The sequence below is a fragment of the Carlito syrichta genome, unplaced genomic scaffold (genome assembly GCF_000164805.1).
Source record: "Carlito syrichta isolate Samal-C Ts95f unplaced genomic scaffold, Tarsius_syrichta-2.0.1 Scaffold305643, whole genome shotgun sequence".
Classification (NCBI taxonomy): Eukaryota; Metazoa; Chordata; class Mammalia; order Primates; family Tarsiidae; genus Carlito; species Carlito syrichta.
In genome coordinates, this window is record NW_007249739.1 from 540,277 (window position 1) to 567,353 (window position 27,077).

A 27,077-nucleotide genomic window follows, 5' to 3' on the forward strand; every position below is an offset into this window, starting at 1 on the left:
AAAAAAAAAAAAAAAAAAACATAGAAAGAGAATGAGAGCAAATGTGACAAAATGCTAATACTTAGTGAATCTGGGAAGGGGATACAGGTGTCAATTGTTCTGCTTTTTCAACTTTTTGGTGGGTTTGAAATTAAAATATATGTATTTATATATTATATGTTATAAAACATACATTATATACTATATAAATATTGCATATTATTCAGAGTGTGGGAGTCTCAAGCAGGGAAACCCAGGCACATGTGGCCTTAAATCTTATTGGTGGAAGAGGCAGAAGCTTCTGGAATGCAGACTCCAGAATCACCTGCCGGATGACCATGTTGGGGTGGCCCTCAGAACCTCTCCAAGACCACCTCCACCCATGGGTGGACAGAGTGTTAGAGAGTTGTGTGACCTGCCCGCAGCCACACAGATAGTCTCAAAGCAGGGACAGGGCTGGAGTCGAAGCTGGGGCTGGTGACCCAGGCCCCAGCAAGGCCGATGCAGCCATTCCAGGACAGTCATTTAGAAACTTCACTCGGTGTAGTTTGCGAAGACGAATGGAAAACCTCAGGCCGCTTTTAAATTTAGAAGGTAACCTGCTTCCTGAGACAACTTGTGAGAGCAGCCCCCACTCTGGAGGAGCATGCCAGGAAGGTGCAAAGGAAATATTGCAGAAGACCAAGTGGGGAGTTTGCCCGGACGAGGAAGCAGCAGGCAGAAATGGGCAGAAGTAGAGTTTTCCCCAAATTCACACGGAGAAGTAAGAGCGCTTTGGACTCATTGTCAGAGGCAGGAGCTCTGGGAAGCCTTTTCAGCAGAAAAAGAATCCACTACGGGAATCCACTAGGGCCAGTCTCGCCATTGTTCCCTAACCCTTCAATAAAGCTGTATTGAACAGGGCAAGATCCAGGCTCTGAGATTCAACCATGGACATGACCTGTCAAAAGCCAGCCCTGACTGAGCCTACCTAACCGGAGTCCCCTGAGAAAGGTGGACGGGGCAGCCGTCAATCACGGTGCCTGCGCTAAGGGAAATGCAGTAGGTGAATAAGACAGATGACCCAGACATGCTACTTTCCGCAGGTGGCCAGTGTTGGGAGGACGACTCCCTTCCGAGGTGTCACTGAGCTGAGACCCACAGGAGGAGGCAGTCTGGGACCACCAGGGTGTGATAGGCACAGGCAGAGAGTCAACTGGCATAATGCAAGCCGTGGAAGTCTGGGGGAAAGACACCGTCCCCTTGGGATACTCAACCAGATGGCAGAGGCAGGCCAGTGAGGCCCATAGAGTGACCTCCAGTTAGAGGGCATAGGTCATCCACAGGCGTCGCCACTGAGGAGGGAGGAATGCAGGGCATGGAGCCCAGAGGTCAGGGCTGCAGCCTCTTCTCTGTCTGCTGGGTGACGGGGTTATGGGGAGGCTGCTCACCCCTATCCCCCGCCTTGAGTGCCTTATGGTCTCCCTTCCATCTCTGGAGGTAACTGTGAGGAAACACCATAGGTTTGAGAAAGCATTTTTCAAACCGTGTGCCATGATGCCTGGAGGCCTGGGCTGTGGCCAGAACAGAGAGCAGAGGACGTGGCTTGGCCAGCCGGAGCAGGAAAACTACCACCCCCACCCCCACTCCAGTGTCATGCTAGGCAGGTGGCTCAGATTTTAGGCCTCCATTTCTAGTGACCCCAAGGGCTCTCTGTCTTTGCACCATTGACATTTTAGGCCAGACTGTTCCCTGTTGTGTGAGGCACAGGGAGGTGGGGCATGTCCTGTGCATTGGAGGGTTTCCACCCATTGATGCTAGGAGCACCCCACTGTCATCCTCCAAGTCATGACAATTAGAAATGTCCCAGCATTGTCAAATGAGCCCTGGGGAGCAAAATTGCCCCTTACTGAGAACCGCCAGATTACACCCATCCCCTAGACTTGCAGGGGTCCCCAACCCCCAGGCCATGGACCGGTACTGGAGATGAGTGGCAGTGAGCAAGGGAAGTTTCATTTGCATTTACAGTCATGCCCCATCGCCTGCATTATTGCCTGAGTTCCACCTCCTGCCAGATCAGCAACAACCTTAGATTCTCCTGGGAGCATCAACCCTATTGTGAACTGCACATGTGAGGCATCTAGGTTGCACGCTCCCTATGAGAATCTAATCCTGATGGTCTGAGGTGGAGCTGAGGAAGTGATGTTAGTGCCTGAAAGCGGCTACAAATGCAGATGAATGTGAGCAGTGAGCTTTGATCCCCACGTCCCCACCCCACCCCAGTCCGTGGAAAAATTATCTACCATGAAACCAGTTCCTGAGGCCAAAAAGGTTGGGGACCGCTGGCCTAGAGGCACCAAGAGCTTTGAGGAAACAAGACACCTGTGTGTGCTGCGCTTCCTTGGAGTGGAGAGTGCGGCCCTGACCCGGCAGTTCCCTCGCTTTTGTACAGACTCGGGCGGTAGGTCAACCCTGCTCGCTGGCACACACCTCTGACAGCGTGGGTGGTGTCTCTAAGGAGGGAGAGTTTTGGTGTTGGGAATGGGGGTGGGGAGCACATGGGCTGTGGGACACTGCAGCACAGGAAGGTCAAGGCCCCGGGTGGAGGGCAGGAGGCGGACTCCTCACCACCGAAGCCCAGCCACGGAGGCTCCTGGGAGCCGGCCTCGGCACCTGCCCTTGCTACTCCAGCACCCAGGCCATCCCCCTCTCCTCTGTTCTCCATACCATTCCTTAGTGGCTTACACCTCCTCTCCTAATCTGTGAACTCAGGCGTTCAAGGACGTTGCTATTTATTCAAGTATGCATTATGCATCTCATGATCCATGCATTCACACATTCATTCAAGCTTTCTTAGCATTCTTTGTGTGCCAGGCCCCGCGTGTGTACTATACTATGTGCCAGCCAGACGAGGCCCTCCTCGCCAGGGGCTCACAGCCTTACACTCTTCATCCCTGTGTCCTAGGCCCAGCACCAAACAGCGTTCGCTGCACGTGCTGAGTAACTGAATTGAGCAAATATCATCTGTAAATGACTTGTATGTATAACCTGCACTGGGGAGACAGGCATGGCGGGAATCCGCCGATAAGGGTGTGAATATGGCTCTGTCCCTCCCTGCCCTTAGGAGTTGATCATCTAGTGGAGGAGACAGACAGCATGTCAGAGCCATGGGCTGTAGAGAAAGACGTAGGTAAGGAGGGAGCCCTGTGAGGAGCCAGAGGGGCCTCCAGGGCTCCTGTTTTCACATGGGATCCGGGGAGCACTGAGATGTGTTGGAACCAGGTAGGTTCTCCCCCACAGCATGGTCTTCCGGGCCTGTGTACTGAGTCAGCAAGAGAAGCAAAGGTCAGATGCACTCGGCAGGTGATAACCCCACCAAGGACCAAGGACCTCAAGTATCAGTGTGGGGTCGGCCCACCCTCCACTGTGCTGCCCAGTGACATGTACGGGGAGATCGGACTTCGAGACTCACCAAGACACTCAGGGCCATCTGTGTAGAAAGCATCTGATTTCCAGAGGATCTTGCAAATTAATTAGCTGTTAGGAGCCAGACCAGTGGTCACCGGCAGATCGCCAAGGTGGGCACACACGGGTTGAGGTATTACTTGGTTAGGAGCAAGGATGTGGTCATCACCTTTATTAAAATGAAATGTTCCCTCTGTCAAAACTAGCTTGAACCAGGCTCGGTGGCTCAGCCCGTAATCCCGTGCCTTGGGAGGCTGAGGTGAGTGGATTGTCTGAACCCGCGGTTTGAGACCCGCCTGGGCAACTTGGTGAGACCTCATCTCTACAATAAATCAAAAAATTAGCCGGGCATGGTAGCGCACACCTGTAGTTCCAGCTACTTGGAAGGCTGAGGCAGAAGGATCGCCAGAGCCCAGCAGGTGGAGGCTGCGGTGGCCGGGAGCGGCCACTGCACTCCAGTCTGGGCGACAGAGTGAGACTCCAACTCAAAAAAAAAAAAAAACTAGCTTGACACACAGTTGTCGGGAGCCAGTTGTATGTCCCAGCTGGGAGTTGGTAGGTCCCTTAACCAAGCAATAAGAAGCCCACTTCTCCAGGGTCAGGTCCCAGAGGGCAACGTGGCATTGTGTGGCAGGGGACGGTGTTGAAGCCCCATGACACAGTGGCCTCAGTCTTTTTAGCATCAGGAACTGGCTTCACGGAAGACAATTTTTCCATGGACTGGTGTGGGAGGATGGTTTGGGGATGATTCAAGTGCATTACATTTATTGTGTGCTTTATTTCTATGATTACTATGTCGAATAGGTAGTGAAATAATTATACAACTCTCCATAATGCAGAATCAGTGGGAGACCTCAATTTGTTTTCCTGCAACTAGACGGTCCAATCTGGGGGTGATGGGAGACAGTGGCACCCAAAGTGTGTTGCTTATGTCCAGTCTATTCTATAATCTTATATTGGTCACTATCACTGCAGGAAACCCTGCTTCACAAAGATAGGATGTTGGAAATGGAAGCCCGCTTTTCAGTGCTGATCTGAGAGGAGGTGGAGCTCAGGCAGTAATGCAGGTGATGAGGAGTGGCTGTAAATGCAAATGAAGCTTCACTCACTCACCCACAGCTCACCTCTTGCTGTGTGGCCTGTTTCCTAATAAGACATTAGCTAGTACTGGTCCGTGACCTGGGGTTGGGGACCCCTGCCATGATCGGTCAGTGTTCATGGCTTGGTTCATCATCAGTAGATTCCTACTTCTACTTCATAATAGCTTTGGGGATCCCCCTCTCCCTTCTTTCAATGTAAATGTTGAAAAGTTTGGAAGCAGAGAAACACAACCTCAGGAAAAAGTCAGTTTTCTAAACATGGGAAGGACCAAACAGAGGCTGATCCCCTTGGTAGGGGGGTCCACAATACTTACTGAGGCAAGGGCTTGTGCTTGGTGCTATGAACTTGTTGACAGAGACACCAATCTAAGGGGTTAAATCGTATGACTGTCAAGATCCCCTGCAAGATGGAAGTTCTCTGAGAGTGAAGTCTGTGCCCCTTCCATGGTTAGCAAGTATCCACCCATTTCATTCATTCATTCCTTCAGTAGCTGTTTTTGGTTTGGTTTGGTTTTTTTTTCTTGAATTGAGGTCTCACTCTGTCATCCAGGCTAGAGTGCAGTGGCAGCAACATGGCTCAACCCCCTGGGCTCAAGCAATCCTTTGGCCTCAGCCTCCTGAGTAGCTGGAACTTCAGGTGTGTACCACCATACCCGGCTAATTTTTAAACTTTTCATAGAGACGAGGTCTTTCTAAGTTGCCTGGGCTGGTCTTGAACTCCTGGGCTAAGCCACCCTCCCTCCTCAGCCTCCCAGAATGCTGCAATTACAGGTGTGAGCCCCTGTACCCAGTCTCAGTGACTGTTTTTTGAGCACGCCTGTGTGTAGGCAGTGCTCTGGGCTCTGAGTTAGAAAAAGAAATGCATCATGTCATAGAAAGGGGCTGAAAGGTGGGGACAGTAAGAGGCATTGTCACCTCAGAAGGTGGAACTTTTGAAATGAGTCCAGATGCTGGTGTGACAATCCAGAGGAAAAGTCCCCAGGTAGAGGAGATGACAGGTGCAAAGGTCCGGGGCTGGAAATACTCGTGTTCGAGGAGCAGAAGAGAGGGAAGGGGACTACTCTTTGGGGGATGTCAGGAAAGAACCTTGGCTCTTGCCCATGTTACCCATTTACTCTGCCCGATCACTCTGTGTCTAGACTTGCCCTGGGAAACTGAGGCTCACAGGGTTTAACTCACTTGCTCTTGGTCCCCAGCTGACAAGTGACCCCACCAGGTCTAGAAACAGGATCTCACTGCCTCTATGACATTAGCCTTCTCCTCTGTCTGGGTCTCCTCCCACAATGCTTTCCTCTCACCCTTTTCCAGCCATTGATCCCCAAACCAGACACCGGCCCTGTTGCTCTCCTTCTCAAGCATCCGCCCGAGACTCGGGACCAATTCCATCCCTTTCCCCACAGAACCCTTTCATCCCTTTCCCAGCATTCAATGCTCCTCAGTCTGCCCCCCAGCCTTCTTCCTGGCTCCCATGACAACACCAACACTCAAGACCTCTGTGCCCCATTCACTATAGGGGCTCCCTGGCCACGGTGCCCTTCAGACAAGCCTCCCGCCTCTTCCTTGGGTACTTTGCCATGCCCTTCTCCTGTCTGTGTGGATGCCTCTCCCCTGCACGGGCAGAGGGCAGGCCTCTCCAGGGTCATCCCAGGGCTCACCTTGACCTTACGTATTCTCATACTCCCTCCATCCACAGCAACTGCTCCTGTCAGAACACCCTTTGCTTACATGTAAGGGACAGATTTTTTAAAATAACAAAGAACACCCTTTGCGGTTTTCTCTGTGCCACGGGAATAGGACACAATGAGCATTGGAGTCAAGAGCAGAGAGGGGGTCAAGATACTGAGGAGCCAGCCGTGAGACTTGGCATAGCTTTCTAGATCTCTCTCTCAGCCCAGTGATGTCACTCATACTACTTGGCCATGAGGATCCACACAGTAATGGATGTAGAACACGTAACACAGAGCAAGGAACAGAGGGGCCCTCTGAACGGGTGCTCCAGCTTGGAAAGGAGGCATATGCCTGACCATGACCATGAGCCCAGCCCAGAGCCTGGCCCCAGAGAGAAGATTCCTTTTTTTTTTGACTTGGAATCTCACTCTGTTGCCTAGGCTGGAGTGGAATGGCATGGTTACGGCTACCACAGCCTCAATCTGCTGGACTCAGGTGATCCTTCTGCCTCAGCCTTTCAAACAGCTGGAACTACAGGTGTGTGCCACCATGCCTGGCTAATTTTCTGATTTATTGTAGAGATGAGGTCTCACTAAGTTTCCCAGGCTGATCTTGAACCTGTGGGCTCAGGCAGTCCTCTCACCTCAGTCTCCCAAAGTGCCAGAATTATAGACATTGAATAAAGGAACAGATGAAGGTTGTGCCTTTTGAATGAAAGCATATAAATGGTGAACACTGACTCCTCACCTCTGTGGAAGGCAGTCAGCCAACTGTGAAAACCGTTGAGGGGAGAGAAGGCCCTACTGTTTCCCTGGAGATAAGAGTTCATATTTCTGGAACCATCTCCAGCATTGGCAAAGGGCTCCATCTGGACAAGCTGAATTCTCCAGCTGGAGTGGACTCTGAATGTGTATGTCGTCGGAATCTTTGTGTTTCTCTGGGAAACCTTTAGATGCTAACAGTATTCTCAGGAAAAAGAAAAACAGGAGACACCTTATGTCCACCAGACACCTCTGCTGCGAAGACTTGCACAAATATGTCGATTCATTAGACCTGGCCTCTTGGGTGGTTGCTCAACCTGGACTCACGGCCTCCAAGATCTTGGGGAAGACCTGACTTTTCTCAGCTTCGCAAGGGTTGATCAAGAGGTCAGCTGCTTTCTCAAGCACGAGGAAGTTCTCCCAGCACCTCATTTCAGTTTTTTCTAACTTTGTAACTTCACTTTTCTTTACCAGCTTCCCCCAGATGGCCTCCTGTGTAAATCCTAGTTCAGGCCCTCATTTACTTAGAGAACTGGGTATCCGGTCGCTCCCATGAGGCTAAGCGGTGGGGAGCAAAGTAGGTGGTGACAGACTCCCTGCCCTCCTGGAGCTCAGCCTGAGTCCAGCAGAGGCTGGGAAGGGACCAAGGTGGCGGGGCTGCTGGTGGGAGTTCCAGGGCCAAGGGAACCCAAGAGTAATGGCCAGCGATGCTGTAGCACTGGTGTTCCGCTGGTCCTTGACCATGTCAGGAACAGGATATTCCCTTTGGCCCTCTTAAATGTGTTTCATTATGGTGTGACTCTGGTGGCATCCTGTCTGGAGTTGGAGGTGACTTCAGCGTCTGACAGTGACGGCTTAGCTGTCACCTGTGTGCTCTTTGCCCATTTCATATCCAGTGGAGTAGCTGATGAATGGACCCTCCTCCAATCCGTTCCATCTGTCGTTTTCTGTTCTAGCCTTCCCTGGCCCCCACTATCCTCACTGCAGCCCCCACTGCCCTAACCTGCCTTTCCAATAACTTCCGCTCTTGCCTGTTGCCTGGGAGGGTTCTGCTAGCCTTGGCCTCTTACTTTGCTCCAGGTCAGTTTTCCGTTGACCTGGAATAGTTCTCTCCCATTTCAGGATCTGCCAGAACCAGGGATGACGCACCTTTGGGGCACCCCTCTTTCATGGGAAGAGCTTTGTGCTCCCTTTACCCCCTGCAAAAGGTTGGGTCAAACCAGCCCCCCACCCTACCCCTGTCCTCTGCCTTGAAGTAGCACTCTTTAATGGCCCAAATGGTCCATGCCCCAGACCTGGCTTCTGCCATGTGCCACTGGGGAGACAGAACAGCAAATGCAGTGTCACCTGCCTGCAGCCGAGCCTTTGCCAGAGTGACATACGACTGTCCCAGGACCAGAGATTTGCTGACCACCTTCATTCCTATCAGCAGAGCAGAAACTGTGGGTGTCTGGTGACATCCTGGCTTGACAGGCTTTTCTTCAGTCCACCAAGGACAGGACCTCTTTCTAATGCCTAGGGTAGTTACCTCCTAACATTTCATCATGCCCTGGACAGCAAAAAAAAATGTTAAGAAAGCATCCCCAATATATTCCGATTTAGTCATTCATTGTATACAGAGATGATTCTGCTGATAGTACAATATAAAAATAAAAATTATTTTAAGAGATGAGATTTCTTAAGTGATATTTCTAAGTAAATATTCTAGAATTCTCCTTCCTTCCACTCTCCAGTGGGTTGTCTTATGCTTTGCTGGTGGCTCCAGACATACACAAAGAAGCATGGAGCAGGTGATAGACATCGCTTCCAAAGAGGGGTCTGGACCAGGAGTTTGGAAACATGCCATTTCCTCTTCCCTTGGTACTCATGTGCAGTCTGTCATCTGGGAAGGGTGCAGAGATCCCGGTGAACTCTGCTTAAGGGCAGAGACAAGAGTCAAAGTCCTGCCATAGAAAGAATCCACGTATGGTGCATGGCACATGGTGGTGTTGGGTGTCAGACCTCAAGAAGGGAGCGTTTTCAAGGGCGTCTCATGACACCACCCTTCCCATCTCTCTGTTGGTCTGAAATTCAAAAAACAGTAAGTTTCGAGAAGGCAAGAAGTGGACCTGTTTTGCTCGTGATTGACAGCTAGCCCTGACACGGTGTACGCCCAGAGCAACCCACAAACACCCACTTGGAGGAAAGAAGGGAGAAAGAATGGGGGTGGAGAAGAGAGACTGAGGGAGCTAGTTAAAAAAAGCAGCGCCTCTGCCCACAGACTGCGAGCTTGCTATGGCCTGAGTCATTGTGGTGCCCTGTGGCATCGGGACATAGGAGAAGCTCACAGACCAGACAGTCGAGGATGCAGGACAGACAAGCTCACTGCAGCCAAGTAGGCTGTGTCCCAGGAAGAGCTGACATGGTGGCTGGACATTTAGCGACAAGGCCTCCATGATCAGATTCCCGACATCACTGGAGTCAGACCTCTTCCATGCTCGCCCCAGTATTTTCATCTCATGAACCATCACGCTAATAAAATGTGCCCGGCCACTTCGAAAGGTGCCCAGCCCACACACAGAGTGAGATCTGGGTCTATCACAGAGTTGTGACGACTTTTATTAAAGTTTCTTTGAACACTCTCATTCTGTGATAACACAATACTTCTGATACTTCTGTGACATGTACTGTTTTTTTTTCCAATGACAAGATCCTGTTACTGTCATCAAAGAAAAGCAAGCTCAAAACCAGCCTTGATGTCATTTTAAGAGGTGGCCTCCAGTGATAACCGACTGGATGGGTGTGAAATTACCCATCAGCGTTTACTTCAGCGCCCACTGAGCCACGACTAATTACATCCGCCGTGTGGCACAGCCGTCAGGGAGCACCGTGGATAGGTTGGCCCAGTTGCCATAGAGATATCCTTAGCCAAAACATGATTTCAACCCCAAAAAGCCTTTGGCAGACTGGAGAATAGTTCACTATTTTTTTAAATGTTAGTGTGAATAGCTATGATATTATAAATAATAATAACTGGCATCTGTATAGTGCTTTCTGTGGGTTTTATTTTTCGAATCTGTTATTTCATTGAATTTTCACAAGAACTCTGAAACATAAAATATGACGTTAAAAACTGCTACTGTTTATTGGGAACTTGACACAGGGAAGTATTTCGCATGTTATCTTATTTATGCATCTCAACAAATGAATGAAGTAAACCTTCTTCTTCTTTTTTTTGAGTTGGAGTCTCACTCTGTCACCCAGACTGGAGTGCAGTGGCCGCTCCCGGCCACCACAGCCTCGACCTACTGGGCTCCGGCGATCCTTCCGCCTCAGCCTTCCAAGTAGCTGGAACTTCAGATGAGCGCTACCACTCCCAGCTAATTTTTTGATTTATTGTAGAGATGAGGTCTCGCTAAGTTGCGGGTCTCGCTAAGTTGCAGGTCTCGCTAAGTTGCGGGTCTCGAACCCACGGGCTCAGGTAATCCACTCACCTCAGCCTCCCAAAGCGCGGGATTACAGGCTGAGCCACCGAGCCCGGCTGTAAACCTTCTTCTTATCCTTATTTTACACTTGAGGAAATTTGAGCCCCAAGGGCTTTACAGAGCTTTCCTAAGAACATGAAGCTGGTTAGCGGGATGGGTGAACTTGAACCTGGGCTGATGGACCCCATGCTCTTCATGCTACACCTTGAGACATTATCACATATCCATTTTCCAGATGAGGAAACTTAGACTGAGAGAATGAAGCCAGTTACCAAGTTGTCAGTGTGGGATTCAGTAAGATTTCTTTAACACAAGAACCCAGGCTCTGTCCAGTTTTTCTACATCTCTGTAAAATAATAGTTATTTATACTTATTTTCTTCTGACAAATGTGAAGAGTCTGGTGTTAAAAAATTAAGTGGATTCCAGCAGCTAAGCAGCCCCGGGAATTCAGATGAGTTCACAGAGATGCATTCGGTCCTTTGCAAAAGCTGCCCCAGGAAGGTCCCATGGGCAGAGTTTGGGGTGAGAGTCTGCTTGAATTACAAGCCCGGGGGCTGTCAGGACTGTTCTTATTCCAGGGTGGTGGCTGGGCATGGACTTCAAGATAAGGAAGTGGGCCCCTCAGTGGAAACACGAACACACAAGGCCGAGAGGGGGAGGGCTGGGGTGTGAAGCTCAGGCCTAAAGAGACAGATGCTACGGCAGGTCCAGCTGGTGGGTTGGAGGATGTCCAGGGCCTCTTCACTGTCAGGATGCTGGGTCTGCATCCTGGACGCCCACTTCCAGTGCCAGCCCCTCTCTGGCACACCCACCTCCCCACCACAGTATGAGCTTTCAGAGTTTCAAACCTGATTCTTTTTTTTTTTGAGTTGGAGTCTCACTCTGTTGCCCAGACTGGAGTGCACCGCAGTGGAGTGCACCCGGCCACCGCAGCCTCGACCTGCTGGGCTCCGGCAATCCTTCCGCCTCAGCCTTCTGAGTAGCCGGAATTACAGGCGCGCACTACCAAGTCCGGCTAATTTTGATTTATTGTAGAGATGAGGTCTCGCCTGCCCAGGCGGGTCTTGAACCCGCAGGCTCAAGCAATCCACTCACCTCAGCCTCCCAAAGGCATGGGATTACAGGCTGAGCCACCGAGCCCGGCTCAAACCTGATTCTTAGACCTTGGTGATCTCTCCCAGGGGCTGCCCCCACTCTTATTAAAGTGGGGCCCTGGAAGCCCCTCCCGGCCAACTCCCTGCCTCACTGTCCATCCTGTATGCAAGCCATTTCCTTCTCAGATGGCCCCTCTGTGCTAGGTGGCTTCTCATGACCTATTCGGTCCCACTGTCTGCACACAAAGTCACTCAGCCCGGGCCATGCCTCTTTATAGCACTGTTCTCCGAGGGGTGGCCTGTCCCCTGCCCCAGGGGCACCTTCTATGCCATTTCCTCACCAGCACCTCAGAACTTTGCGCACACAGTGTGTTTTCTAGGGCAGCCATGGTGAGTCCTTTCTGCTGGTCAAGAGCTGATCAGTGCATTTGCTGGAGAAAGAAGGGAAGGGAAGGAAACAACGGAGGCAGGGAGGCTGTCTGGGGTCGGGGGAAGGGGGTCAGGTGGAAGGAAAACAGGAGAGAGACTTTGCATCTCCCTGGGCAGTCCCTTCTGGCTAGTCATTGTTCGGGGCCACTTGGGTCCCTGAAACAAAGCTAGGGAGTAAATGACTAGGAAGAAACAGCGAGGTGCTTTTACACGTTATAATTGCAACATTCATTTTAAAAGAAGCATATGCCCATGTGTATGTATGAAGCGCTGGTGGAGGATGGAGGGGAAGGCCAGGAGCCTGCATTTTAAATTCCCTCTGAAAGAAGAGGACAGCCAGTGCCTCGGCGATCACTCACGATGTCATTTAAAAAGCGTGACACCTTTGCCAGGGAAATCAGCAGTTTCCAAGTGCCAAGCATTTCAATGGCTTCTGACAGCCAGAAGGTGATGGAGACAATTAGACTCCGTGCTTGTGACAGATGGGAAAAGGCATTTTGTCACGTCTGCAAGACCTGGAGGAAAACATGACAGGTGCCTGCTTCCAACGACGGGGGGAGGCCAAAGCCCGGGTCTTCTCCACCTCCATCAAAGACGTGCCCGGAAGGGGCCCCTTGCAGGGCTCCCTCACAGGTACCTAGGCAGGGCCTCTACACCGAGCCTCCACAGGAAGAGGTGACCATGACACAGCTAAGTCATATGCACAGCCATGTTTGCCCAAGATGTCTAGGAAGCGAGCATGCTTGGCATGTGGAGGTTGGGGAGTGGAGATAAATGGCCTGAATCCAGCTCCCCAGCAGAGGGTGATTTGGGCAAGTCACGCATCCTCTGTGTGTCTCTTTAATAGAAAGGACACAGTCATCACTCCTTCTCAGAGGTTTAGTAAGCACTGGCAGCAGTGTGCAAAGTGCTTAGAACACCAGGTCCCCACTACTTTTTGATACTTTCCTCCCTGTGAAGACGCAGCTGGTGGGTGATGTAAGTGTGCAAATGTAAAAATATGCCAAGCTACAACTCTTCTGTAGGACTCGTTGGCAGTCTGTAGGACTAGTTGGCAGTACATTTAAAAACATTTGAAAAATATATATCCATAGAATGCAAGGCGGGTCTCCTAGACCTTGGGTTAGGCAAGGATGTCTTAGATATGATACTAAAAGCCCAAGCAGCAAAAGGAAAACAAAGTAGACACATTGGTCTTTGTCAGAATTAAACCTGTCTGTGCTACAAAAGATGTCATCAATAAAGTGAAAAGGGAATGCACAGAATGAGAGAAAATATTTGCAAATCATGTATCTAATAAGGGACATATATCAAGAAAATATAAACGCAACTCAATAAGAAAAAAATAACTCAATTTAAAAATAGGCCAAGGATCTGAATCGATATCTCCCCAAAGATGATGTGCAAATGGCCCCATAAACATATGAAACTATTCTCAACACCATTAGTCATTAGAGAAATGCAAGTCAAGCCACAGTGAGATATCACCGCACACTCACTAGGATGGCTATAATAACACATACACACACACACACACACACACACACACACAATAAAACAAAAATACAGATGATAAGTGTTGGTGAGGATGTGGAGAAATAGGAAAATTCACATACTGCTGGTGGGAATATAAAATAAAGCAACCACTTTGAAGAATGGTTGGCTACTTCTCAAAAGATGAAACAGAGTTGTCATATGACCTAACAATTCCTCTCCTAGGTATAGATTCAAGAGAAATGAAAACATGCATCCTCACAAAAACTTACTATCAGCTTGGGTATTCATAGAAGCATTATTCATCAATGGCAAAAGTAGAAACAAGCCAAATGTTCATCAGCCAATCAATAGAGAAGCAAAATATGGTGTATCTATACAATGGAATATAAGCAGTCAAAAGGTCAAAAGAACCAGTGCATGCTATAACCTTGATGAAATGAAAGAAACCAGATGCAAAAGGCTACATATGATATGATTCCATTTATAGGAAATGTCCACAATAGATAAATCCACAGAGGCAGAAAATAGATTAGTGATTGCCTGGGGCTTGGAGTGAGGGTGGAGACTGGGGAATGACTGTAATGGGTATAGGATTTCTTCGTGGGATAATGAAAATGTTCTAAAATTAGACTGTGGTGATGGTTGCACAACTCTGTGAATATAACTAAAAACCACTGAATGGTATACTTTAAAGGGGTGAATTGTATGGTATGTGGATTATATCTCAGTAATACCATTTAAAACTGTGGCTATGGATGCCAGTAAACATAGCTTAAAATACAATATAAATGTCCGTCATACAAATGATACAAAAATATTCTTTTAATAAAGATTTTTGTGTGGCATCTATTCAATGGAAAGCCATTAAAAGGTTATGGAAATAGCTCATTCAATAAATTTATATTATCGTTCAGAAAGAAATATCTATACCTTTGACCCAGTAATTCCTTTGTATAGAGAAGTCATGGATATGTGACAAGATTTAGAAAAAGATACATGTTGCAGTGTTGAATGTAACATCACAAGCATAAACAATCATAGCTGTCATTCATTAAAGACTTACAATTTATATCAAAGACTTGCAATTTATAACAGGCCATACTGTGTGTTCACAGTTCAGTGAGAAAACCTTCTCATCTCTTCAGCACAGCAATGTTGCCGGGATACCGTCAAAGTTGTTTTACTCCTTACAGATGAAGAGAGTCTCATATCAGATAACTGCAAATCAGAGCTGGGATTTGCATCTAAGTCTGCCATACTTCACGGCCTCCAGGCACCCCGTGGGTCTCTATGACTCTCTCCCTAGCAGCCTAAATACTGCTATAAGCAATCTTTTACATAAATAGATAATCACACGGAATGATATTCACAATGGATTGCTAGGTGAAAAGTTTCAAAAACAACATGCTCTCCTTACTTCCTATTACAAATACATAAATAAGTGTAACATATACACACACGCAGGTACACAAACACACACATGAAAGACCCATGGCAGAGACCGTGTCTAGCATCATTTAATAGTGGTTCTCTTTGATTGAGAGGATTACGTGTAATTTTGATTTCGTTTTGCTCACTATATAGTCAATAGTGGAATTTTGCGTTGCTATTATTGCTTTTTATATTGTGAAAGGTGTTCTGTTTTTCCTTTCAGTAGACTAAGGTTTGACTGATGTTTGTAGAGCAACACACATGAGCCTTTTTCTAGGGTGCAAATACGACTGCATTAGGGCCCTTCTGTGGAGACAGGGGGGCTTATGGCTGGGGCCCCTCCTCTGGCCAGCACCAATTCCTTCCTCCCAATGTGGTGGGTCTCACTTTCATCCCATCTCTTAGTCTCCCTGCAAAAGTTTCCTAAGTGGACTTGGCCATGCCATGTGGCCGCTGGACCACTTATGTGATAAGCAATCATGACTGCTTTCGCTCTGGACAAGAATCAGTTATATTTTAGCATGGACTTCATCTTTTAAATGTAATTTAAATTTTTCCTAATTAAACATTTAATATGAATGCTTATGAGAAAAGTTGGGATATTCTGAAAAGTGTACAAAGCCGAGAGGACTTGCCCATCACTGGCTCACCTTGAACTGATAGAGGGCTTGGAGATTAATCAAAATGGACTACCCAAAGCAGCTTGGTGGTGACAGGCGGTGGGCAGGACTTTGGGGACAGAGGCCCCTGAATCTCACGCAACCTCTGCCATTAGTTAGACAGCATGGCATTATGGGAGACCACCTCAGGATCAAAACACTTGGTTTTTACTTCTCTTGCCTGGTAACCAACGGGTGATTGAACTTCTTGGGCGCTCTGTCCTGAGCCTCCCCCAGATCTTCTTGACATGAGGCGGGGAAAGCCTAGGACAAGGACTCTATAAGCAGCCAATATTTGGTTATGAAATGTTGTAGCTCTCTACCTCCCAGGACAGTGGTTGTTGTTTAAACGAGACAGCAAAAACGAGAACTCTGTCTTCCGCAGAATGTGGACCAGTGGTCCACATTTGCCAAAGCCACTCCGGTCGATTCTTTTGTGTTTCTGGGGGGCCTTTCGGTCTGCACACGACAGGGCACCTTTACGAGCCCTTGTGTGGCACTGCCCTCTACTCGGCATTCCTGCCGTGGGTGGGAGACGCCAGGCTCCCTCTGTCTCTTCCCACTCTCCTGTCCACCCTTGCAAGGATCCTGGCAATGAGTCACCATCCACCAGCCACTCACGAAGGGAGGAGAAAACCAGTCTGTGATATGGTTAGAGATCGCTGTTTCGGGTGGCAGGGAGGGCTGTGTGTATGTATGGGGGGTGTCAGTGAATGCTTTACAGTCCTGGCTCTGCTGCTGATCAGACCCAAGACCTTGGAAAAATGACCTGCTCACTCTAGGCCTCAGTGCCTCCATTTGTATAATGAGAATAATAATACCTAGAGGATTGGTGTGGGGATTGTGTGGGAAAATGTGCAGAAAGGACCTGACTCTTAAAATGTATCTTATACATGTTTAATCCTTTTCTGCTTCCCTTTAAGTAAACACACACACACACACACACACACACACACACACAAAAGAAGAAGTAGCATTCAGTGGTTCTCCTTCAAATTACATCTTGGATGCTCTCCTAGGTCATGACTAGAAGCAGCATGTTATTCTAATGTCTTCTAAGAAGGCAAGAGTAGACCAGGTGACTTACACTTGTAATCCTAGCATTTGGGGAGGCTGAGGTGGGAGGATTGCTTGAGCCCAGGGAGTTCAAGACCAACCTGGATAACATAGCAAGACCTCGTCTCTAGAAAAAAATGAAAAAAATTAGCCAAGTGTTGTGCCACACACCTGTAGTCCCAGCTACTCAGAGGCTGAGGCAGAAGGATTGCCTGAGCCTAGGAGGTCGAGGCTGTGGTGAGCCATGATGGTGCCACTGCACTTCAGCCGAGTGAGACTCTGATGGAAAAAAAGGAAGAAGAAGAAGAAGAAGCAGACAAGCGTGAGACCTTGGTCTGATATTCAAAAGGAATTGACCAAGGGCTAAGCTACACTTTTGCATTTCTCATCTAACTTCTGTGGGCTTTCACAGGGCAAGACCATGAACTGCTGATTGCTAAGAAAAAGAAAGAAGTTCTTATGCCCCAAGACTCGAGTTTCAAGATGAAACTTGTCTTAATTACCATCCCTCTGAAAGACGTTTTGCCAAAACTGAATGGCTACAAATTGGGGTAAAAGTGGGGCTTTTAGGCATCAAGAAAAGAAGATATCAGTGTAGAAAACACTCAAGAGAATACCGACCTGAACTTGAATGTATAGCAGTTAAAAAAGAATATGTATCTTTGCTTTTGTTTCCAGAGTTATCTTCTGAGTTGTCCCAGTTGCCCAAAAGCATGCACCCATTCAATTGGTTCATGACACTTTGGTGGCACCTCCCAGGTTTGGGTGGGTTCTCAGGAGAGGTCAGTACAGAGGAATAGGCATAGTATTCTGAATCACACCCTCTTTCCTTCACCCATAGACCATACCGGTTGCTGCTAGACACTCTGCCCCAGACAAAACCCTCTACAGTTCATCCCACACTCAACTGGTTCACGGCACACTGGTGGCACCTTCCTAGGAGAGTGGACATGGCACTCTGAACCATACCCTCTTCCCTTCACCCATAGATCCTATCAGTCACTGCTGGACTCTGCCCAGACACCCCCCTCTGCAGCCCATCCCATACTCAACCGGTCCACGGCATATTGGTGGCACCTTCCCAGGAGAGTGGCCATGGTGCTCTGAATCATACCCTCCTCCCTTCACCCAGAGACCATATCAGTTGTTACTGGACTCCCTGTCCCAGACACCCCCCTCTGCAATCCATCCCACACTCAACTGGTCCACGGCATATTGGTGGCACCTTCCCAGGAGAGTGGACATGGCAATGGCCCTGGCACTCTGGATCACACCCTCATCCCTTCATCCATAGACCATACCAGTCACTTCTGGTCTCCCTGCCCCGGACACTCCCCTCTTCAGTACATCCCACACTCAGCTGGTCAAGTCACCATCTCACATCATTCCAGCTCAGTTCTGCCCCATGCATGACTGGTGAGGGCCTCCCATGTACCATGCTTTGAGCGGGGCTCTGGGGGCAAAGGAATAGCCATCTCACAATCCCTGCCCATCAGATCTCATACTCAGGAGGTATCAAGGCTGGGGCATTCACCAAGGGCCTTACTGAGTGCAATGAACCTTTCCCAGCATGGATGTTGCAAAGGTAAATGACCCAGTGACACTCCTCAATACTTTTGTAACACCCTTCAAAGCCCTTTACTGATTCTTCCCCGCCTATAGGATACCTGGGCTGTGTCCCCTGGTTAGCGCCTTGTAAATTGTATCTCTTGCTCAGCCCAGGATTTAATGTTCTCTGAACTTTATTCCTTACTACCCCTTTGTGAAAAGTCCTCTATTCATTCAGAAGTCATTGGTCCATCCACCCATTCATTCATTCATTCATTCACTCCCTCATTCATATAGTCGTCCACTCACTCATGCAATACATATTTTTGTGTTCCAGGCCCTGTCTGGATGCTGGGATACTGAAGACCTAGCTCCTATCTCCAGCTTTTTTGCATAGCCCCTGGGAGAGATCACCCACCCCATTTTCCCCATCCATTCCCCCTCAAAGTCCATGCAAGTCCTACGGCTTTTCTGCAGCTTCCTCTGGGCCACCCTGTGCCTGGAAATCCCGATGTCCTCTGAATTCCCAGCACACAAGGATTCTTGGTTCCTTTGACCCTGGTCATAGAGTCATCTTTAGTCCACTTGCATGTGTGTCCTTCTGGATAGTTTGTATTTTCAAAAAGCATTCACCTAACTGGGGTTTGGGACTGATTCTTCGTGACTCACTTTGCCTGGAATAAAACAGAGTTTGAAACATTTGCGGGGTTGATACCTCTCAGATAATACTTGGCCATTGATTTCAGTCCATTCAGTAAGCCAGCAAGAGAGAGTTACTTCTCTAGAAGCCTAATGACAGGTCAGGGCTTGGGAGTCATGCGTCTGGTTTCTCCCAGGAGAAGTAGGGAGAAGCCCTGGGTTGGGAGGGGAACACCTGGGTTCAGGTTCTGAGCAGCAGAGAATCTCTCCCAAAAAAGGCCTTCCTACTTGATCCTAACTTCATGTATTGTGCCCATTCCACTTCTACTTTGCAAGTAGAGGCGTGGGTGTGAGCCTGGGTTGGCCTCCAAGACAGAGGTTTCAAGGGACTCACTCCCCGTGAGCCTGGTTTGTTATGACAGGTTTCATTCCATGACTTTTTAAACCAGGATAAGAAGTTACATTGTAGGAATTAGACCTATGGAAAACACTATTCCTAATAATAATTGCAATTAACTTTTATCGAGTGAAAATTACGTATTAGGTATTTTACATCCATTATCTCATTTCATCTGTACATCAGCAATGTGAATGTTGGCCATAATAGCTCCGTTTTACAGATTAGGAAGCAGAAGCTCAGAAATACCAAGTGAATTGGCAAAACTTTCGTGGGCAGAGCTGAGACTGAAACCCTGGTCTGCCTGGGCCCAGAGCCATGGTCTTTGTCCTTTGCTTTGGCCTCACATTCTCACAGGAACAGAGAGGGATTGACCACCACAGACATGAGACATATGGCACCTGGTGGTTAGGATACAGAGCTCTGGCGCCCACCTCCTGAGTTCAAATCCTGGCTCCATTGCTCCCAGCTGTAGCGCCCAGGCAAGTGGCTTCATCTCTGCTCTAGAGTTTTGTCCCTTTAAAACTGAGCTAATCCTAGTGCCCACCTCTCAGGGCTGTTCTGAGATACAGATGAGCTGTCATGTGCACAGCCCTTGGACAGGGCGCAGCACCCAGTAAGTGCTATTTAGATGTCGATTTTTGTCTTAGTATGTCTGTGTGCAGGGCTGTGAGGGCTTTTCAGGAATTAGTGGGATTCCAGGCAGACACTAAGTTTCCTGTCTGTTCCCTTTCCCAGTGAAGTAGAAAGTAGGTGTCTGTCCCCACCTAGTAGATGTGGACTCATGTTCCAGGAAGGAGTTGAGAAGTGTGAGGGGCCCAGGAGGGAGACAGAGGAGACACCCGGGAGGCGGGCTTACAGAGCAGGATGGCCAGCCTTTTGTGTGTCCCAGAAGCTCCCTACACCGTGTTGCTTTGCTCGGTGGTGCCGTCTCCATCAAAGACCTGTGGGAACCCCTCCTGGGAAACACAGTGTTCATTTCAAGAAGGGCAGGTGTGTGCATCTGTGTGTGAGTGTGTCTGAGTGTGTCTGTATGTCTCTTTACATCTGTGTCTATGTATGTGTGTTCCTTTCTATAACTGTGTGTGTTTCTAGTGTTTGTGTGTGTGTTTCTGTCTGTGTCTGTATTTCTGAGTGTCTGAGTGTAACTGTTTGTCTGTGTGTCTATGTGTGTGTGTCTGAGTGTGTGCCTATGTGTGCCTGTGCATGTAAGCATGTATCTCTGTAACTGTGCGTCTTCTGTACACGTGTGTGTCTCTGTGACTATCTGTGTTTGTGTGTGTCTGTGTATGTGTGTTTCTCTGTCTGTGCTTGTGTGTCTCTCTGTGTGTGTCTCCATCTGTGACTGTGTGTGTCTGTGTGTATAAGTGTGAATCTCCACCTGTGCTGTGTGTGACCATGTGTGTGCTGGCCAGGGCAGGTCTTGGCTTCACAATGTCTACGGTGGTAACCAAGGTCCATGCACCTCCCTATGTTCATTGACTCCAGGAAGAAAGTGCCGTGGTCAGCAAGTATGGTTTTTGCCTGTACTATTTTTAAAATTAAGAAAAAAATAAAACACAAGAGCCAGCGGAAACTCATTGCCGTTTGATGGCTAGATCAGATTTAGATAAAGCCCGAGCCCTGGCCTGCGGCCCAGTCCGCACGGGGGGGGGGGGGGGGGGGGGGGGGGGACAGACGGAAAAGATCTGATCCCGCTACTCCTGCAGGGTCCCATGAGACCCAAGGCGCTAACACAGTGCGCACCATACCACAGTGGTCTATTTCAGCCAGGTGGCCTCATGCATTTGTACCATGGCCCGTTCACAACTGTCCCTTGCCCAAGTCACTGCCTTGCCAAGTATCAGAGCTGGGGTAGGGGCTGGGTCCTTCTGCCCAGAGCCCAGGCCCTCCCTCCTGTCCCCTGGCTCTGTATCTCCAATCCAGTGCTTTAAAATGAGGGCTGGGCCACCACTGCTTTGCTTAACCATCAACTTTCCATGGAGAAAGAGATTTCTTTAGAAAGATCGATTCAAACAAAATACTTGAAGAGATAGGAAAGTTCTCTAAGCATCTCACGGTCTCGCTGTGGCCCGCGCCTTCAACCACTTCCTCCCCATGTCAGGAGCTCCTGCTTTTTATAGCTAAAGACAATCTTGCTACGTGCTTGGCCGCCGGGGTCAGATCCTGGCTTTGCCTCTTACATATCTGTAAAATGGGCCCGTTACAGCCACCAGCCTACATAGTTGCCCTGAGGACCAGATGTGTTAAAGAAGAGAAAGCTTGGCACTCATTACTGCGGTTGGTGGGAGGAGCACCAGTAAGGGCAGTGGCACCGGGATCACCAGCAGCGCCACCTGTGGTGCTCCAGTGGGCAGCTGGTATCTGAGCTGCAGAGTGGTCCCCAGAGGCAGTGCTCTGACATCACTCATGGGTCAGATCTGTGTAGCTGACTTGTGCTACCAGGGTGGATCCCACTGATTGTCTGGGCAGAGGCCAACCTCCCAGGAGCCAGGTGCCACCACGCATATCCTCAGGAAGCCGATGCTCCTGGGAACCTGTCGTTTTAGCAAAGGCTACACTGGCTTTTTGGTGGAACAATTCGCTGTGTCCTCATCAACCTCCAGGTGGGCACCTGCTTTAATGCCCATCTCCATCTGAACTGAGCCAAGAAAGTTTGCCATATCACATGGAAGGAGCCCCGGGAGGTGGTGGTGGGCATGCTCCTGACTCTGTAGTTCTCTTCCCAGAGGATTTCTCTGATCTTTGTCCAATTTAAAACCCATCAGCCATCAGCCCTTTGCCTCTATGTACAAGTTTAGCTGCACAGCTGAAGGTCACCTTGTCTAGCTCCCTCACTTCACAGGTGGGTAGACCTCTGACCTCCCACTTGGTGCATCCCTCGAAGGGTCCTGGGACCCCTACATGTGGAAGAAGGATGCAGAGCTGTGACTCTGGTCTCCGGGCTGAGCAGGGAGAAGGGGCCGTCTAGACCATCAGCCCTGAGCCCTGTGTGGCCTTGAGGTCTTTGGACTGAGCAGAAGGCAGATGCCATTTAGACCATCAGTTCTGAGCCTGCTCTCTCTTCCAGGGAGGCTCTGCCCTCTCCCCGGCCGCTGTCATCAGCCACGAGCGGGCCCGGCAGCAGGCAGCAGTGTTGGCGAGGGAGGTCGGCTGCCCTGTCTCATCCATCCCAGAAGCAGTGTCCTGCCTCCGTCAAAAGCCAGCCAAGGCCCTCAACGACGCTCAGACCAAGGTGGGCACTTGTGTGCAATTTGGGCTCGAACATTCTCTGCCCTTTCACACATGGAAAGCCAAGGCCTGAAAGGGGCCACGAGCCCTCCAACCTGGAGCTGGAATGCTCATTCCCTGGCCCCAAGCACTGTGCGTGGGCTGCAATTTGTAATGAACCAATCTGGGTACTGAGGGTAGACAGACGCCTAACACAGCGCGACTGAGGCAGGCCTTACAGCCTAGGGGATGCCATGAAATAGCACATGTGTCTTGCCCTCACCAGGACCAGGGTGGGCACTCGGTTTGTCACAGCCATACATGTTGCACATTACAGACATGGCTTCGCACATGAACAAGGGATTTGGGCCACATCCCTCCCTTAAGCAGGGCAATCCTGTGCTCCCTTCCTCGCCCTCACAGACCTTGCTCACAGCCCAAGCCTCCTCTGGCTGGCCCTGACACGAATGCAGGGGACACTAGCAAGAGTAACTGTTGTCTTAACTGGCTGTTCCATCCCCTCGGCAACCAGTTCAGACTCTCAGCCTTCGGGTGGGCTTTTCCTCAGCCCCCTCTGTGAGGCTCATCTGATGGTGACTACCGCTGGTTAATTTCACCTGTCACCACCTCTGCTTCAAACCCTATCTCCCCCTACCTTCCTGGCCCCCCGACAGATTCAGGCTCGCTCATTCCCCGCCCTGGGACCCCCAAGTTCCCTCAGCAGAAGGCTCTGGAATGCTGCCCTAGGGACCACCACTGCTGCCAGTGAGCCCTGGCACTGCTGCCCGACATCCCACCTGCTTGTTGCTCTGGTCACTGTAACCTTGTTTCCCAGTAAAGCCCCAGAAAGATAACCGGCCTCGTGTCCGCTCTGGTTAAGACCTCATGAAGCAAAGCAGTGTCACTGATTATTCTGGTACCATGTTTGCCTTTGACACAGCTCCTCGCCGTGAGCGGCCCTTTCCACTACTGGGGTCCGGTGGTCGATGGCCAGTACCTCCACGAGGCTCCAGCCAGAGCGCTGCAGCGGTTTCCACGGGAGGAGGTCGATCTGCTCATCGGGACCTCTCAGGACGACGGGATCATCAGCAGAGCCAAGGCCGTGAAGGTAGGCAGGACGGGGCCTTGGATGTTACCAGTAGGGCGGGCCCCAGGGGGCTCTGGGCCTCAGGGTCTGACTCAGCCAAGAGTCATTGACCGATTGCCGAGTAACTACTGTGTGCAAAGGCTGTATGAGTTTGGGAGGTGGTAATGAAGTTTAGAAATTAGGAAGCAACACAGACACACCCACAACTCACAGCTGTGGATGAATCCCCTGGGATGCTATGGGCAGGAGCTGGCACTGGAGCTCTGTGTCTTCAGGGTTCTAAGTTGGAGCACCCAGGCTCCAGCCATCCACACCCCTGCTCCACCAAGGATGCTTGTGCTACTGAACAGTGAGGGGGGAGGGATCAGATGGATGACAGGTGAAAGCACCACTCTTTCCCAACCTTGAAAGGGACACCTAAACACCAGCCTTCCAAGTTGGTTTTCTTACCAGAGAAAGCATGGCCAAACCAGCCTCGTGGGGCCTGCTGTAGACATGGCAATGTAGGAGTGAACCGTGAGATCTGTCATCTGCCCGAACACACAGTTCCTGGCCTGTGCAGAAGCCACAGCCTTTGGCTAGGAGGTAGTTAACCTTGGAAGGGGCTGAGCACTGGCTCCTGAATGACTGTCTGGTCCAATAATAAAGCTGCAGCCCCTTGGGGACGGGGCTGTGTCATGTACAGATGTTTTGGTTAGAGCGTTGTTTACTGGGATGACCAGTGACTATAGGAGAACATTTTGACTGGGGGTGGAAGACCGAGGTGACATCAGAGTATACTCTGTGTGTGCTAAGGGTGAGAAGCTCCACAGGGAGATGCAAGAAAGATGGAATTTATTTATAAAAATTGTGTATTTATTCTTACATGTTTAAACTTGAGGCACCTTCAAAGTACTCTCCCTTTGATGCAATACACCTATCGAGATGCTTTTTCCACTGCTCAAAACAGCTTTTGAATGAGTCAATTTGGATGGCTTTTAGTGCTTCTGCAATTTTTTGTTTCCCCTCTTCCACATTGGCAAAAAGTTTCCCTTTGAGGACTTTTTTCATCCTGGGAAGCAAAAAAAAAAAAAAGTTGCTTGGGATGAGACTAGGTGAATAAGAGGGTGGGGCACGGAGGTCATACTGTTTTTGGTCAAAAACTGCTGAACAATCAGCGCAGTGTGGGCAGGTGCTTGTAAATCACCCATGATGAAATGGGCAAACACATTGAAAGAGTCTCCAAAAAAAAAAAAATTCACTGAAGCTGAACGCAGCTTCTCACAACTCTAGCTAGTCCACTGATACAGATGGGTTCCTAGAACAGTCACCTAACTGGGGAAGCCTGGACCACAAGGGACCTGTCCTTCAAAAGATAATTCCAGGTATTTTTGGTCCCCCTTCATGTGAGACACCTAAGTGAACCCTGTCTTGGGCAAGCTGCTTTTGGCCAAAGCTCTGTGGGGAATTAAAACCAGCTGAGGGGCCCAGCAAGCATGGAGCACAGGGACAGGGCAACTCTGGGCATGGGGAGCAGTGCCCACCTGCCTGCATATAGACCACACGCGTCTCTGTCTGTTCTGTTGACCATAAGGCCATAGAACTGAAATTTCACTAAAAAAATTATGAATGTGACCAAATAGGACCCTACATGACTTTGGATTATTCTATTTCCTTTGGGTAATATATTTCACTTTGGGGACTCCATGTGACAATAATAAAAGCATCAGTTTTACAAGACACATGTATGAGAGTATCACAGCATTAATCATTGTGGCGAAAAACTGGAAGCAGCTCAAATGTCCATTAACAGAGAAATAGTTGATAAAATTAAGATACACACAGACTATTAAGTATTTTGCAGATGTTAAGAAGAATGACAGACATATCTCTATTGGCTTGAGGGATTCCTGGGATATATTTTTAAATGAAAGAAAAAGATATAGAGGAATGTGATATTAGGATAGCACTCGTAGGCCGGGCACAGTGGCTCACGCCTGTAATCACAGCACTTTGGGAGGCAGAGGCGAGAGGATAGCCTGAGCCCAAGGGTTTGAGACCATCCTGCGCAATATGGTGAGACTCGTCTCTACAGTTGAAAAAAAAATTAGCCAGGCGTGGTGGCACATGCCTGTAGTTCCAGCTACTTGGAAGGCTGAGGCAGAAGGATTGCCTGAGCCTAGCAGGTTGAGGCTGTAGTGGCTATGAGCTGCCACTGGACTCCAGTCTGGGCTACACACACACACACACACACACACACACACCATAGCACTCATTTTTTTAAAACAACCTGTCTGTGCCTGGATATGTCACTATGAGGAATTGACATTGGCCACCTCAGGAGGCGTGGAGGTGTCAGGGAGAGGGTTGTCAGTTCACTACCACTATTGCTACATGGACACACGTAACATGCTATGTGCACTGCATACACCTATTGATGTGTTTGTGTCTGGGCGCGTTTCCTCACACTGTCCTGGGTCTCTGAGCCACTCCAGCCAGGAGCCTAAATCCTGAGGTCTGCAACCCCCATCGAAGGGCGAGCTTTCATTCCTCTCATCAAGTTTCCCCTATGGTTTTTCAAGAGATGTGTCCTCTGTCCACTTGTAAAGAAAGATAGGCCCGCCCACAGGAGGCTCCCTGCCCAGGTGGGGGCTGGCTGGGGAAGCATGTCCTGGAAGCAGAGCCCCCCTTAGAGAAACTGCCTGAGGGCACCCCACAGCAGCTCTGTCATCCTAGACTCAGACCACCCCTTTCTGGCTTCATGCTTCCAAGAGAATTCTTGGGAATGTGCAGCTGTATAGCCCTCAGTTGTGAGCCTGCATCCTGCTGGGACCTTGCCTAGATGCTGATAGGGTGGAGAACTCCCTGGAGGAGGAGAGCGAGCATGGTGTAATGGGAGCCAGCTCGCTGTTGTCACTGCCTCACCATGCTGATGTCTAAACCGATATCCACAGCCTAACTCTCCAGCTCCTGCCTGGGCTTGAGCCTTGACCTCCCAGCTGGTTTAGCCAACGGTCTGTGCGCTGTCTTTGCTTAGATGTCCCATAGCTTCTCACCCTTAATGCACACCAAGTGGCCTGCTGATGTCACCTCTGCCCTCCACCCCAGCCAGAATGTTCTCTCGTAGCCATCAGTCACCCTGGTAAACGACGCAGCTGCTCATCCTTCCGTGCTCAGAGCCCAGAACCACACCTGACGCTGCTCTTATGCCCTGCCAGTGTCTATCAGCAAATCCGGGCGGTTCTAGCCCCAAAATGCACCTGGAAGCCAAGCCCCTCCTCCCACCACTTCTGCTGCCCCCTGCCCCCTATCCAGCCGTCCTCCCTCTCCAGGACTGTGCCGTAGCCCTGCCTGCTTCTGTGTCTGCCTTTGCCCCTTGCAATATGAGAGCCATGGCAGCCAGAGCAATCCCTTTGCCATGTTAATTCCGATCCCACCAAGCCTCTGCTCCAGGGTCCTCCTCTCATGCAGAGGAAAGGCCACCATCCTCACAAGGCTTCCAGAGCCTGTCTGGTGTGGCCTCTTTAGCTCTCAAGCCTCCTTCCTCCCCCTGGGCTCCCCACCTCTGGAGTTTGGACCCTACCCATGCACCCACCTTAGGGTCTTGATGTTTATGCTCCCTCTTCCAGAATGT

At 49.6% G+C, this 27,077-nt stretch overlaps 1 protein-coding gene across 1 annotated transcript in view; it reads left to right on the forward strand.

The window, feature by feature from the left end:
• Positions 1-27,077, forward strand: part of TG (thyroglobulin) — a 279,837-nt gene that overhangs the window by 213,407 nt on the left and 39,353 nt on the right. Inside the window, exons 42-43 of the mRNA XM_008061957.1 lie at positions 22,238-22,402; positions 23,318-23,485. Coding sequence (XP_008060148.1) covers positions 22,238-22,402; positions 23,318-23,485 — 333 coding nt within the window. The remainder of the gene's footprint in view (positions 1-22,237; positions 22,403-23,317; positions 23,486-27,077) is intronic.